Genomic DNA, 16,248 nt, shown 5'->3' on the forward strand with positions numbered 1-16,248 from the left:
CTAGATTTCAATGGAATATGAAAAGTAAATAAGACAGAAATATTTTAAATCACATTAAAAAGAACTATATTTTAATTATGTGAGGTGGCTGATGTATATTTTTTGAAACGTACCATAAATATGCATATTGGATCCAGAGTTATGTTTATTATTATTGTTGTTTTTTAGCTTTAATTTTCAATACACTTTAGTTTTAGTTGATTTCAAGGGTGGGTTGATTGCTTGATTCAGTTTAAATATGTAATGCTACCTCTGTGGTGACTCCTTGTGAATAAGGCAACTGCTGAAAGTAGCTTTATTTTTATTGGTTTTTTCATTCATTTTCATTTTTTTATTTCAATTAACTGAAGAGCTTTGTTTACTCTAATAATACACCTACACTCACTCATTCTATCGGTGAGTGTAGGTGTAATTCTTCTTTTTGGCTTTACCAAATGTTAACAGGCCTAATTTAAACTCTTTAAATTATGTCTACCAAGATTCATGGGGAAAAACACTGAAGGGATTTTCTCACCAACACAAATAGGCCGTTATGTTGAGAAAGCCTCCCACATAGGTTGTGACGGTAACTGGTTCATGAAGTAAATGGGTCAAATATTTAGGCTAGAGACCCAGCGGGCTTTCTCATTTTAATTTGAAATCTAGTGTACCTGGGCAAAGAGAATAGATAGTAGAGATGGGTGGTAGAAAGAGTATTTCAGTTATTGATGGTTGCATTTGTGGCTTGTTTAAATCAAGACAGATTCTGGTATATCTGACACAGCAGCACACAAGCAGGCAAATATTTGGTAGTAAGTACCCTAATTTATTTTTTTTATTTTTTTATCGCTTTTAAAATGACTTCTGTCACCATTTTAATTTTTTTTTGGGATGTTGCACTCGAGCCAAACCCTACTAGCCAAGGTTTTTACAATGGCCTAAAAAAGTATGTTTGTAGTTAAACCATAATGTATTTGATTACAGTTATGACTATGACGATCAAACGTCAATTTAAGTAATTAATTCAAAAATTGTAATCCACAGGATTTTTTTTTCTTTTTTTGTGCAACTGCACATCTATTAATATTTTTTTATTTTACTTTTTGTTTTTGTTGTTTGAGTTTGTTAGTATTTAGAGTCCACTTTTGCCACACTTACTTTAGATTGCTTGGGTGATTTGCAGTTAGCAATGGAGCATATAATCCAGTGTAATTTTATGTAATTGATAACAGCCTCACTGTTTACTGTTCACTCTCTGTGACAGAGCTGTTTGAGGTTACAGCTATTGCAAACCCAACACATTCTGCTGCTGTTTCATTGGCAAAACACACAAAGAATTGCCAAAGAAACTACGCAATGACTATTTGATGTAGTACAAAACTCCACTTGGTTTTATTAAAGTAAAGGGATGTATTACCACATTATACTATACAAAAAGAACAGTCTCATTGATGCTGACCCACTGCAAACACAAAAAAATAAATTGATGAGAACATCAGCACTCATAATTGTTTACTATATGTAATGGTTTTAATATTACATGGCAGCAGAAAGAAACTGACTCATTTCAGCCTTTGGCTTTCCTCGGCGTCTCTGTTGCACATGTAGGATGTGACCCCTATTAAAGCACCACCTTAATATAAGCTGTGGTGGATGCAGGTGATTATAGTCATACATTCAACAGCAACAGCAAAATTCACTGTGCTGATGTGAGTGCTGATATTGTGCTGCCACATTAAGAGTGAATAACAATTGCAGGTCGACAGTTCTATTCTTGAATTCAGGTAAAGCAGTTTTGCAGGATTCACAGTTCAAACTTAACCTTATCTTATACTGGACCTTGGTGTTGCCCATTAGTTCATCTGGTTCTGAAATAAGCTGTTTTAGCTCCCTTCCCATTTGAAACTGAGCTTTATCCTCTGTCACTGACATCATACAGAGCCAATAGTAATACAGTAGTATTAAAATAAACTGTAACCAATAACTCTTAACCTATATCTCACTTCCACACCTAGTGTTAAGAGTCAACTCTTAGAACCAGTGTTCTCACACAAACACGCAGTGCTATTAGCTGCCTAACTGCTAGCTCTTTATAGAGTGGAGAGGAGGCAAGGAGGTTAAGGGGTGGCTGTCCAGTCTGTACACAGCAGTTTCTTCAAACCAGCCAATCAGCAGTCTCGCCTGGTCTCAGCAGCAAACACACTCACCTACCTGCCTTGCAGAGAGGAGAGAGAGCTCCACACAGCTGCATATCTAAACAAACATGGGACATGATCGTTGATCATATTAGCATCCACCATTGTTATAATGTATTTATATTTATGAAAGAATAAGGAGTAATTTCAACCCTCAGGCATAAATGTAGGCAGAATTCTTATAAATGCTTGTTTTTTTTATTTTTACTTTTTTAAAATATAAATCAATCTCATATATCATGGTTCTCTAATCTTTCAATAACGGCCTCGGTTGTTGTGTCTTTTTGTCTCATAGACTCAGATGTTGCTGCCATGTGCCAGACTTACACCCTAAGCAGACGAAAGACACAGCACCCCGAGGAACTTTTAGCTATTTTCTGCAGCCTGGTAAGAGAGACTTTGAGAGAATATCCTCCAAGACTCATAAAAGCACACCCCTATCACAGAGTGTCCACCTGTACTCTACCTTCACCCAGCAGCACCTTCCTCATCCTCTCACAGAACTGGCTGTACTGTCAGTAAGGTGAAATGTCTTTACCATCTTTGCTCGTGTCTGAAGTTTTTTGATTCTTTGACACTCTGCCATTTTATGGGTGTTTTTTCTTCAAAGGTTTATTCACAAATGTCTACCTCACGATTAAAAGACCCCTCACCGACACTGCGACCCTGAACAGGATACAAAATGACCTCGAGCATTGACCAGTGAGTCAAACATTTGGCTAGTTTTTTTTTTTTTATTGTTGATTTAAAAAAATAGTGGGACATGAAGAAAATCCAAAACACATTCAGCCCACAGTTCTCATGCATCTAATTAACAGTGATTTCCTTTTTTCCTTTTTTTGAAGATTAAGATCAAAGTAATTTAGGGATTTACAGTGCCTGAGTTTGATGTCTTCATGTTTTCTAGGAGAGATTTTCTTATCAAAGAGCTCACTGTAAATGTTAAAGGATCTGATATAACTGTTGGTTTGTCCAATCTGCAGGGATGACAGTAGTATTTTTGATGGGTTAATGGAAGAAGATGAAAAGGACAAAGCAAAACGGTAAGATCTTGGGTTTGTTTTCATATCAAATGCATTCAGTGAAGTTACATCCTCCATAAAACTGCTATTGTAGTTGTTACAAGACTTGATTTTAGATATCGTTTTGAATTATTACAGCTACAGTGAACAAGATTTTGATAAGTGTTCCTAGTTAAGATGTCATCTAACTTTTACTAATATTTGTTCTTCTAAATAACCAGCGTGTCCCGTAACAAGTCTGAGAAGAAGCGCAGAGACCAGTTCAATGTCCTCATCAAGGAGTTGGGTACAATGCTGCCGGGCAACACCCGGAAGATGGACAAGTCCACTATTTTGCAGAAAAGTATCGACTTTCTGCACAAACACAAAGGTGAAAAACTCTAATAACCACTAGAATTAATTATAATGGTAGTGGGTTTATCCCTCAGTTCATCCTTAGTTTAAAATGAAATGTTTTAGCTCTTTCTCTTCAAGCCAACTTGCTTCTGTTTGACTGCCTCTTGCAAACAAATTCTGTGTGGACTCATATTAGGGCCACCATACACAGCCAAAAGTAGAACAAAAATGAGCTGAAACTGATTGCTTTGTGCATTCTGAAACTTGAACATTTTGCTTACTGGGATTACATATACTGACCACTTTAATGGTCCATAAGGTAAAGCATAATGGGTGCCTTTTTAAATTCGCAGAGTTATAAGTTACATGCGTTATGTCTACTTTATCAGAAATCGCAGCTCAGTCAGAGTCAACTGAGATCAGACAAGACTGGAAACCTCCTTTTCTTAGTAATGAAGAGTTCACTCAGCTGATGTTGGAGGTAAGGCAGTTTCTTGCACTTATTTTTCTTGTGTTTCTATGCAAAAATATAGATGAAATATTATCTAACCTTTGTTTCTATTAGGCGTTAGATGGATTTTTCCTTGCAATTATGGCTGATGGGAATATAATCTATGTCTCTGAGAGTGTGACTTCCCTACTAGAACATTTACCAGTGAGTATAAGCTTTAAATAATAGATAAAGTCAGTAGTTCACTGATGAAACATTTGGTAATAAACATATTCATTGGTTTTGTTTTTCCCCAGTCTGATCTTGTTGATCAGAACTTGTTAAATTTCTTGCCTGTGGGGGAGCATTCAGAGGTGTACAAGGCTCTGTCCTCTCATGTCATGGAAGGAGAAACATTGACACCTGAGTATCTTAAAAGTAGGTTGGATATGTTATCTGTCTTCAGCTGCTGTTTTTGTTCTTCAATTCTTATGTTTAAGCTGCTATTATTATTATTATTATTATTATTATTATTGTTATAGCAAAAAATCAGCTAGAGTTCTGTTGCCACATGCTCCGAGGGACAATCGACCCCAAAGAGCCCCCCGTGTATGAATATGTAAAGTTTATTGGAAACTTCAAGTCCCTGAATAATGGTAAGTTACAGTACACGGAGTCAGAATGTAGAGCAGAGATGTTGTGTGAAAGGATTAACTTTGCTTTGTTCCCATTCTTTTTTACCAGTGCCTAACTGTACCCGAAATGGTTTCGATGGAGTGATCCAGCGATCACTTCACTCTGCCTTTGAAGACAGAGTGTGTCTCATAGCCACTGTGAGGCTAGCCAAGCCACAGTTTATCAAGGTGAGAATCTTTAACTGCTTCTCCTTTTATCTGGTTGACACACATTCGGTTTCTTGCTTTAGGGCTCTTAAGGTAGCTTTAATTAGGACAGGGCTCAGCAGTAATGGTCACCTGAGGAAAAATGATTTGGGCCCTTGTCATTTATCATGTGTAGTTCCCTCATGCCTCTGCTGGGAATAACTTTTTTTACCTCATTTAAAAAATGGGGGAGGGGTTATGTTGACATATCGCTGTCGTAGAAACCTGGGCTGTTTTACTGGAGATGGCAGAACCTAAATGGATAAAATAAGTTGAAAATAAACCAGAACTTGTATTGCTGAACAAACAGGGATGATTGATCATGTAATTTGTCATACTGCACAAGTTTAAAAGGCTCTTTTTAAGACAATATACTGTGTGTCGTTTAGAGTTGTGTATGTGTATTTTTATGTCTTCTAAGTTCTGTTTTCTCCCCTTGCACCAATAGGAGATGTGCACAGTAGAAGAGCCTAATGAGGAATTTACATCCAGACATAGTTTAGAGTGGAAATTTCTCTTCCTGGACCACAGGTAATTCTTTTCCAATTTATCAGTGTAAATGCATAACTTAATTTCCAGTTTGTGCTACAATGGATCAGTATTAAGTGTTTAGTCAAACCTAACCTACTTGATTTGGTGTGAAAGTTGCTGACCTATATTTATAAAGAATGACCTTTTTTTTTTTTTTTTTTTTTTTTTTAACCATGGTTACGGTATGTGACTGTGTGGCTTTTTTGTTAAATCAGAATTGTTGATTTTTGTGAGAGACCAAATCGAAAAAACTCGTGTTTTGTAACACTTCTGTCATTATTTATTACACAGCAGGCTTGCTTTTATGAAGGCTTGTGGTCAGGAAACATAATTATTATTATAAAAGAAGAGTGAGGTCAACCTGGCCCGCTATCGGTCACCAGCATTTTTGCTTTATTTCCCACGGGGCTTCGACGTGGTGCTGATGACTCGGGGTGATATCACTAACACTATCCAAAACCTGTCAGTCACTCTAACTTCAGGATTGATATTTGTTTTTGTTGACTATGTACACAACTACATATTGTACAACATATTGTTTGTAAGCTCATGGATCTGGAATATTTATGTATATATTTTCTTACACAAATAGATGTTTGGGGGGGATAAGAGGATTTGAAAGTAAGCAAGCATTCACTTTTGTATGCCTCTGAAACCATGCACGTTTCAGTTGATATCCTAGGTTATGTTTCAGTGTAGCTAATTCTTTACCTTTATAAAAATAAAATGGAGTAACTTAATAATTTTATTATTTCAAAGATGTTTTTCATAATTAGTGCAGACATTCCTGAGTTTTGGCTGAAATCTCGTTTTGGTAGATCAGAGTGACCTTTGTCCAAAAAAAATGAGTACATTTTAATGAGTTCATCCTTAATTCAAAGTTAATATTTATCCCAGATGTGACGACATTCCCTCCAGGCATTCCTGATATATTACGTGAATGGGATAGACAACCCAAAAGATCCGTTCTGGCCACAGCTGTCTCCAGCATGGAAGAATAATAATAAAAATCCTAATCAGTGTCGAAATAATGCCTGCATAATGATGCAATAAACAGTGTGACGTGCAAATGTCATTCAGTTAAGGTTGAATGATAGAAGTCCAAGGTTAAGGTGTGTAAGATAAGAATAGTAGGTAGTTCAGAAGTCAGATAGCCTGAGGGCTGAAGCTCCTCCTTCAAGCTTACGCCACTTAATATGTTTAAAAAAAAAAAAAGTGTGAACATGAACTCAGAACAACGGCGTCGCGTGTGTTTTCCTTGGGACAGGCCAAATGAAATGAACTACAGGTATAACTGTAACCAGTAGCTAATTTAGACACAGATGTAGTTGGCTCTCATAGTTACAAAAGCTCAATGATCTTATTCAGGGATTTAAAAAAAAAAAAAAAGAAGCTTTATCAGCTTTATCAGTCTCATTAAACATTACAGCAACAGCTCTTCTGGGCTGGTAGAAAGGTAAACTGTACACCTGAATACAGACATTTCATCCTGGTGAGTGGTGAGAGCTGGGAGTAGCAAATTATCCCAACTCTCATTACTGAAAATGTTTAGGCATGCTACCCTGAACCATTTAGAAAGACACTTATTTTCCTTATGCTGTGAAAGCATCAGGTGAAGCTACATGCATACATACTCCTTTATTGCTTTATGTTGTCATTTAGGGGTAAATATGGCTGGATGTATGACTTAACGTAAGAACAAGACATTTCCTGATTGACTTCCAGTTAATCATTTCAATAACGTTTACTGTGTTTGTCCAGAGCTCCGCCCATCATAGGTTACCTCCCATTTGAGGTCCTGGGTACATCAGGATATGACTACTATCATGTAGATGACCTTGAGACACTAGCCAAGTGTCACGAACACTGTGAGTACACTTCTGTCAGCGATCACTGAAGCATGGTCAACTCCAGTTATCAACTTCCTCTCGAGCTTCCAAAGCAGAGCATTGAAATCTTCTCTTTGCTTCTGTGTAGTAATGCAATATGGGAAAGGAAAGTCCTGCTACTACAGATTCCTCACCAAAGGGCAGCAATGGATTTGGCTTCAGACCCATTACTACATTACTTATCACCAGTGGAACTCCAGGCCAGAGTTCATTGTCTGCACACACACGGTCGTAAGGTGCATGAAGATTTCCCTCTTGACCCTTTGATATGACATTGCTCACGAGCTAAAACATACAGTCCTCTGTAAAACCCTAGAGGTAGTATAATGACATGCTTTGCTTCCAGTGATGTGGTGTTTTTATTACTATGGAGTAGACAAAAGCTACTGGAAATATTTTTACATATTGAAATGTATAAGAGGCAGCCAAATGCAGCAATATATATATTATTATTAGTAGTAGTAGTATTACAATTGTATTAAACTTTATATTAAAAAAAGTCATGATTTGTTAATTTTCCATATACTTCTGTTCAAACTTTGAAATCAGAAAGTCTGAACTTGAATTGTTTTAATTCAGGTGTATTCTGGTGATTTCCAGAGCCATAATTATGAAAGTTGTGTCCAACCCTAACTGTGTGTGTCATTAATTGTCTTTGCGCTGCAGTTATGCTGAAGTAAGAGCAGAACAGCGCAGAGAGCTGGGAATTGAAGAATCACCACCTCAAATCACCGCTGAGAAGGTCAGACCAACATGAGGTATGATTTGTAAAAATTAAAGAGTGGACAGCATAGTGACCTTGTGACAATGCATTGTTTGCAGCAATCCCAGGATTCAGGCTCTGAGTCCCAGCTCAACACTTTCAGCTTGAAAGAGGCCTTAGAGCGATTTGACCACAGTCGGACCCCATCGGCCTCGTCTCGCAGCTCACGTAAATCTTCCCACACGGCTGTGTCTGACCCAGCCTGTAAGTACAAGCATCTGTTCACTACTGAGCAAAGCTTGATGTATATTAACTATTTCTTTTTTTATTATTATTATCTGAGCATCATGTTTATATTTGCCCTTCAGCATCACAAATGAAGCTTCAGGGAGATAGGAGTACACCAGGTCGCCAGTCGGTCTCTGCTGTGGAGATGACATCACAACGGAGATCATCTATCAGCAGTCAGGTCAGTGGATGGACAAGCGCACACGCTCTGGTCTTAAATTTCACGATACCTGTATTCTGGGTCATGAGGGATTTCATTAGGACTTAGGACTTTTGTTTGGTGTCTTTAATTCCATCAGCAGTCGATGAGTTCCCAAAATACAGGACAGAACGTGGCGTCATCCATGGTTTCACAACAACAGCCGCAGCAGCCACAACAGCAGCAACAGCAACAACAACAGCAGCAACAGCAACAAGTTCCGACCAACAACCAAGTAAGATATTCACGTCATTTTTTTTTATTGTCTAATATTGCTGATTCTTGAGTATAACTAGCAGACAATGACTGCAGTGGACAGCGTTTTTTTGTTTGTTTGTTTGTTTGTTTGTTTTTTTTAATGCTCAGTTTCACTTCACTATAAAGAACTTCTTTATCCATCATGTCTTATGTCTTCTGTGTGGCACTTGATAAACTGAAGGTCCAACAGCACAATTATGAACAAGAGTAGCCTATGTGTCTGTTTGACACTGCCTTATGACATGGGACAGCCAATGAACATGGATCTGCAAAGCTCTGTATAGCTCCCACGCACTGACATGATGGGGCTGTTAACCCAGGAATGCCTATATTTATATATAAAACGTAGACGTAGTCCCTATGATGCCACCTATTGGTTTGTGGACTACTGTAGCCTGTAGTCTGACCGTCAGCATGTTGGATTTTTAAGTCTTTAAAAAATGTAGGTGAGTTAAATAAAAATATAGCCCCTGCACACAGTTGTCATGAACCGTCAGTTGGCTGTAGAGAACAAAGGAAAGTTTGCAGGCTGTAAATATGTTTATTTTTGCTTTAAAGCTGAGAATTTTATGGGTGTTCACAAATTCACTTGCTTTTATTGCCAACGTTAAGCAGATATTCTTGGAGCTGCAGTTTGAATTGGTTACATTTTTAAGCCAGTGGTCACTGTTGGTTAAAATGTGTTCTGTGGTCAGCATGCAAGAAGTTGTTTGTACTCAGAGAATGTGACCTGAGCCTTAACAATTTGTAAAATATACGTATGGAACATTTAAAATAAACTGCCATACTGTTATGTCTTTATTCTTTAACAGTCAATGGTCCAGTTCTCCAGCCAGTTAGAAGCCATGCAGCACCTGAAAGAGCAGCTGGAGCAGAGGACCAGAATGATCGAGGTCAACATTCAGCGGCAGCAGGATGAGCTGCGGCAGATCCAGGACGAGCTACAGAGGGTGCAGGGACAGAGTCTGCAGGTAGGACTGAAGAGCTGCGCACAAGTGTTGCAAATGAATGATTACATAGCCTAGTAAATATATGAAAGGTTTTCTTTTTAATTGTTTTATATTCAGCTTACATGATGGATGTGTTGCTGTTATAATTAGAGCTGGAGTTCGAATGTGTGATGTGTATCTCAGATGTTCCTGCAGAAAGGGCCTGGAGGACTAAATGTGAGCTCTGTACAGATGGCCCAGGGGAATGGTGGGCAGCAGGGGGGTACACTCAGCATGCAGGGCCAGGTGGTTTCTGCAGGATCTCTGCAAAACAGCATACAGCAACAACATGCTGTGCAGCCCCCATCCCAGCAACAAACACTCCTACGGGAACAGAACACAGCACTCTCGCAGGTCAGACAGGCTAAACGGTTCTCATTTTGCCTCTCACTGACCCGCTGAATTCATAGCTTAGCTGTGTTTGTTATAGATTTTTCCATCCAGCATGCTCGTGTCATAGACTCCGGTTCTGTTTATTTCAGCCTCAGAGGTCGTCGCACACAGTGCAGCCTCAACAGAATCCACTGCCTGCATCTCTCTACAACACGATGATGATCCCTCAGCAAAGTCCTGCTAACGTGGTTCAGATTGCCACAAGCCTGGCGCAGAATACTGGACCCAACACTCCTGCTGTGGCAACATTTGCACAGGACCGTTCGGCTCAGATTAGGTGTGAATCTTCACATAAATCTATTTGTTATATTTCTTCATAATGAAAATGTTATTAAGTAGTGCTCGAGTTCATTGATGGCACCCTCTGTGGTGCATAATACTTCAATTTAATGTAGTACTAATTTAGGTACAGTGCACTTTTATAGTGAAAAAAGGTCATATATATTGACCTTATGTCAATTTGGGTTAATTAGACTTATCAGACCTGACTAACTTCCTGAACCTTACAGGTTTCCTGCAGGCCCCCAGCTGCTCACCAAGCTAGTGACAGGGCAGATGACATGTGGGGCAGTTATGGTCCCCACAACCATGTTTATGGGTCAAGTGGTGACGGCCTTTGCACCACAGCAGGGCCAGACGCAGACAATTAGCATTTCCCAACAGGCTCCGCAGCAGCAACAGCAACAGGAGCAACAGATTCAACCGCAGTCTCAGGTCACAGCCATGCAGCAAGGGCAAGCTCCACTGACCCAGCAGCAAACACAGTTCCTACAGGTAACACTGACACAGTAACCACTTATCAGGTGAAGTTTTACTGTATGAAGTTGGCTCGCATACAGGCAGCTTGCTGTTTACGTGATTTAAAATATCCTAATGAATTTTATTTTATATAAATTGAAAATTCTTTGTATGCTCAAAGAACTTGACACAGGAGATGGAGTTGAATGTGAATATTTTTTTTCAGATCTGTTGACAGACGAGGACATTTTCAAAATGTGATTTTGATTAAAATACAATGTTGAAAGATGCAGCTTAGTTTAGATGAATTCCTGTTGACAACAACGATGTTTCAGTTCCATATCACTACTCACTGTTCAATCGGACTCTAACCACAACAAGAGGATGGTGGATGACAAATTAGATCTAGAAATTAAAGTTTAACTTAATGCCACAAGTTACTATTTTTTTTAATATAATTAATATACGAGGAGGAACTGATATGCTTTGACTGATGGCCTCCAAAAGCCTGTTTTTTTTTTTTGTTTTTTTTTGGTCGCACTACAATCATAAGGCTAAGTATGGTGAGACATAGCGGTCCAGATCTTTTGCTTGTTGTAGTCTATTACATTTCAATAATCTGTAATCTCTAAATAATGGTCTGCTTCAGATACTTTTAAATGGTTAGAAATCCTCTGGTTTAGCCAAGGGACCACCCTGAATAGAGCATGAAGAACGCAGCATGCGCACTCATGTCTCAGTGTCTGTGTATTGTTCAGCCATTACACAGACACTGATTTGCCTGCCTTTCTTGCTTTACAGTGAATCAGCAGAGTCCTAGTTACTGCAGCTTTAAGTTACATCTTGGCTCGTTAGGCTGTGCCGACTAAGCTAATGTAACTTTTTCACTTAAGGCTCCTCGACTCCTTCATGGAAACCAGTCCACCCAGCTGATCCTGCAGGCAGCGTTCCCTTTGCAGCAGCAGGGTACCTTCACTGCAGCAGCCCAACAGCAGCAGCAACAGCATCAAACACAGCAGAAGCAGTTACAACAAAAGCAGCAACAGCAGCTGGCTCCTCACAGAGCAGATAGTTTGTCTGACCGCTCAGCGACACAGCCGCAGTAACTAGCCCAAGCCTATCAGAAGTGCAGTTAACCAAACTCAGGTGTGGTTGATGGGAGTGTAAAGTGCAGTTCTGCTGAAAGTGCACCACTGAAACATCAGAGGATGAGAAGTGGACACTCTGTTGCTCTGCTTCTCTCACGCGAATCTTGTGCTGTTTGCACTTCACTCCTGAGCCCAGAGTACACCAGAGAACCCGGGATGGGGCTTGCTGTGGCAGCAGGTTTGGCTGTGGAATGAAGCCTTCCCTCCAAGAAAACAGGGCCATACAAGGCCTGCAAAAGACTCCCCCTTACGCCTCCCCTTGTGTCGTGTGTGTCTGTGTTTGGGTGTGTGTGTGTGTGTGCAGGCGCGCATGTGTGCTCTAGTCACCCTCACAGGATTATTTCACAGTTCTCCCGTCAGTGCGGTGGAGAGCTTCACTTCGAGGACGTCCTACAAAACAACCAATTGTTTGTTTTGTATGTTTTTCTTGTAAAACTAATTATGGGTCAGAAAATATTTTTAAGAATGTGGTGTAGATTGAACTTTGACTGTACAGAATATCATGTGTAATATATACTGTAAATATACTGAAGAATAACTAATATTTTATATGATGCATGAAATGAAATGCATAGTCTGTTATTTGCAGCTTTGAATATGCTTTTTTTCTAATACTCAGAAAAAAAGACCTGAAAATGCTTAGTGGCTGATATTTTCACAGACTTCCTTTCTCCTAGGGGATGTTTGTTTGTGTGTCTGCATCAGACAGTGCCGATGCTGTTTGTTGTGTCACAGTTTGTTTAATCCTTGACCCCTATTTTCACACAACTTCACAAAATTATCGACAGAATGATAGAAAAATACTTTAGTTTTTTTAAAGATGTGCTCAAGCACTTAAGACTTGAAATCAATGTGTGAGATTTGTGAATAGAATGGAGGCAACATTAAGCTAAACATATGCAACAGTAAGATCTGCTAACCTTATCCTTCATATCATCATTTCTTAATTTTTAGAACTTGAGATCCCTCCATTTCACAGCCATCCATATCGCCTGTGTTGGCACCCAAGGATGCTTTATTTCACCTGTAAACATTTATACTTTTAGATGTATGTAAATATAAAATACTAACCCATTAAATAATTTAGTAAGAGACATGATCTAGTTTTAAGGCATCTAACTGTTTTAGCTGGGCACGCAGAACAAAAAGCATCCACTCTCTCTAGGACTTTCTGGGAGACACCAGTCATCCTGTCAACCCGATACAAAGATCCCATCCTATTCCATTATACCCTTCTCTGAGCTCTGTGGATTATCGGGAGAAGCCAGTTGCTCTGCTTTTTGTAGCTGTGCTGAGTGGTCTGAGATTGTCTTGTGAGAACTGCAGTAACGTTATTTGGCCCCTTGATGGCAGTGACATGGATATATTATGGCTTTTTACATTTAGAAAACAAACGTATGAGTTACATTTGGGATTTCATTTGCAACCTCTCTTCCGCAGACGAGGTGCTGAGCCAGTTCTACCATTGTGCCTTTTGAGAACCAGCACACATTTTGGCAGAGAATCTAATATCATGAAGTGTTCCCAGTAGAAGTAGGTGTTGTTTCTGTGGGAGGAAAATTGAGGCTGTATCTGACAGTGTCTTGGTGTAGACACTTATGTCACTTTGGGTCCCAATTTAAGGGGGCCTTTTTTTTTTTTTTTTTTTTTTTTTTTGTAAAACGGTGGAAAAACATGTGAACCCAGCTCTACATCATGCACTGGTACCACCAAACCGTTGCTTTTCAGCTCCTTAACACTTGATGGTATTCAGCAGCTGGATGCTAACATCGTCTGCTGATTGATGCTTTGCAGGTAATATTTATTTTTCTAAACTGCAGTTATGGATCGTAAAACATTCAGAGTGAGGACAATGCAAAGCCAGTAATACTCTTTAGGTTCAGAACTGCAAGCACTTAAATATAAGCAGTCATGTGAGCAACTGTTATTGTAATAACACTGATTAAAGCTGCCTTAAGTTTAAAAAAAAAAGGAGATTTTTCAGGACACACTTATATAATATTAGGCCAAATCCAGCAGTACCGGGAAGACGTTTTAATTACCCATTAAATATTTGACAAAAGCTAAAAAGAACCTTGGAGTTCTACAGTCACAATGGAAAGTTGGGGTAAGCCAGACTTTTAGTACACTCACCATAATTTGTATCACTGAGCTAAAGATGGCATTGAGGGGATCAGTGTTACTGTAGACGGAGACCATCACCAGGATCCCCAGCAGACTCAGCCCTACATGTTCTGGCTTAGTAGGCTTGCTTTGCAGCCTCCTCACCATCTGATCTAATGCACTGCCAGATGGTATGAAGCTGACAGTCCAACCTCCTCTTCATCTGTGTGAAATGATGGGCTGAGCTCAACACATGGCCACAAAGTCAGTCTTTGACATCTGCTACAAGATATCTTGTAAAACCGTGCACTCTTATATCATCTTCCCAGTATTAGAGTGTAGTGTTCACAAAGGGGAAACCCTACCCGATAGCATACGTTTATTTAGAAAGTCAGTTTTGTTCTAGGCCACCTTGAATCCAGCCATTTTCAGAAGACGGAGTCAGTTGTACAGAGTGCTTCAAAGCACTGAAAAGTGAACATTTTATTCCACTGTTCCCAGTTTGTGCAGTACAGCATAGAAAACCCAAGCAAGCATCGAGTGTCAATAGAAAGCGCCTCTACTCTTATTTACTGTTTATTGCTCGAGGATAGAGGAGCCTATCATGATTTGGCACAAGCAGCAGCTTTTCTTAAAGGTTGATGCTGCTCAGGTTGGATTAGGCTGGGAGGAAAATCAACTGTCACATCAACAGCTACAGTTTCTACCACGATAATACCTCTGGGCACTTATGATTCTTCAGTCTAACTAGGCTGTTAATGTCTGAAAGTTCATTATTCAAAACTTCAAATACATTTGGCCTTTTTTCTTTGAATTATTTCTGTGACTTATCATTTATCATTGGCCACATGTAACTACCATTTTCATTAACCTTCATACTGCAGATGGGACCAGATGAAGAATATAGATTTGTATATTTGTCTTGACTTGGAGAAACAATGCTTCAAAGTATCTTCCTTATCTCACAAATCACCTTTTTTTTTTTAAACTTAAAATGATAACGGAACAATAATTTTACAAGATTTATCTGTATCTGATTTAGTAAGTTCCCTAAATTACTGTCAAGTACAGAAAAGAGTGAAAGCGAACGTACAGAATGCACCTTTATGATCCCAGATCCCACAAATGATGACAGAACCATTCTGAGTTAATTATTCAATCTCTTTCTTCAGGACAACTCTAAATAAATAATAAAATCCAAATCCGGGACATTAAACTATTAGACATTCTCGCTTGCTATCTCACCAGCCTCCTGTCAGTGCAAAAGAAAAAAACAAAGCAAAAAGCGCTTGTATAAACTGCCTCCTTGTTTTTAAAACCCACAAATTACATTTTCATTGAATCTCCAATACCTGCTTGCTCCACTGTGATGATTCTGTGCTGCATAAATTGGATTATAATTGGACCTCGTAGTCCTAATTTTCCACATGGCATTTCTCTCCCTCCTCCTTTAAAATCAGTGATCATACTACAACAGATCAGTGTTTGAGTAAGACAACCGCTATCTCCTGTTACGAATTTCTGTAGAGTGGACCTCGTCCTGTGCTGCATGCAAGCAGCACATGCCTACAAGAATGTATTCAGTGTCATTAACGTGGGGACTTCATTTTTCATGAGGAGGCGTATGCCTGTGGGAGGCTTTGCACATTGTAAGATAGGAAATACAGTAAATAAGAGAACTTAATTATTTTTCTATGTGTGGTATAAACTTTATGGAACTATATATATATATATATATATATATATATATATATATATATATATATATATATATATATATATATATATATATATATATATATATACACATATATATATATATATATATATATATATATACATACATATATGAGAAATCAAATAATCTAACTTTTAATGTGCAAAAAAGACAATAATAGAGGTTTGATAAACATTTGAAGGATTTAAACTAACTGTGACATAGACACAAAGACCCCAGAAAGTGCTGGTTAACACTTGGAATCAAATTAAAAGTGTGTGTATATATATATCCATATATATATATATACATACACATACTTTTATGTATATTTCTTTTCAGTCTTTATTCAGTGTTTATACTGAGTCTTTCCCTGCCAATTAAGCAATAGTGATTTTTAAAAAAAAACAAAAAAACAACCCACAATGACCAATTTATATATATATATA

At 38.6% G+C, this 16,248-nt stretch overlaps 1 protein-coding gene across 3 annotated transcripts in view; it reads left to right on the forward strand.

Moving 5' to 3' along the window:
- clocka (clock circadian regulator a) overlaps nt 1-15,798 on the forward strand; it is a 32,566-nt gene extending 16,768 nt beyond the window's left edge. The window contains exons 3-23 of one of the 3 annotated variants that reach the window (XM_085263589.1): nt 2,470-2,697; nt 2,785-2,876; nt 3,158-3,217; nt 3,418-3,566; nt 3,922-4,013; nt 4,098-4,187; nt 4,280-4,400; nt 4,505-4,618; nt 4,707-4,825; nt 5,292-5,374; nt 7,136-7,242; nt 7,352-7,499; nt 7,930-8,005; nt 8,086-8,230; nt 8,335-8,435; nt 8,554-8,688; nt 9,524-9,682; nt 9,845-10,054; nt 10,183-10,370; nt 10,603-10,867; nt 11,725-15,798. In XM_085263589.1, coding sequence (XP_085119715.1) covers nt 2,857-2,876; nt 3,158-3,217; nt 3,418-3,566; nt 3,922-4,013; nt 4,098-4,187; nt 4,280-4,400; nt 4,505-4,618; nt 4,707-4,825; nt 5,292-5,374; nt 7,136-7,242; nt 7,352-7,499; nt 7,930-8,005; nt 8,086-8,230; nt 8,335-8,435; nt 8,554-8,688; nt 9,524-9,682; nt 9,845-10,054; nt 10,183-10,370; nt 10,603-10,867; nt 11,725-11,937 — 2,595 coding nt within the window. In that variant the 5' untranslated portion in view covers nt 2,470-2,697; nt 2,785-2,856 and the 3' untranslated portion in view covers nt 11,938-15,798. The remainder of the gene's footprint in view (nt 1-2,469; nt 2,698-2,784; nt 2,877-3,157; nt 3,218-3,417; nt 3,567-3,921; nt 4,014-4,097; nt 4,188-4,279; nt 4,401-4,504; nt 4,619-4,706; nt 4,826-5,291; nt 5,375-7,135; nt 7,243-7,351; nt 7,500-7,929; nt 8,006-8,085; nt 8,231-8,334; nt 8,436-8,553; nt 8,689-9,523; nt 9,683-9,844; nt 10,055-10,182; nt 10,371-10,602; nt 10,868-11,724) is intronic. The other 2 variants (XM_085263590.1, XM_085263591.1) reach the window with 2 other exon arrangements.
- The last annotated feature ends 450 nt before the right edge of the window (nt 15,799-16,248 follow it).

Source organism: Mchenga conophoros, linkage group LG23 (assembly GCF_057382185.1).
Source record: "Mchenga conophoros isolate Kocher_MC1m ecotype Shallow Benthic linkage group LG23, M_conophoros_male_GT1.1, whole genome shotgun sequence".
Taxonomy (NCBI): Eukaryota; Metazoa; Chordata; class Actinopteri; order Cichliformes; family Cichlidae; genus Mchenga; species Mchenga conophoros.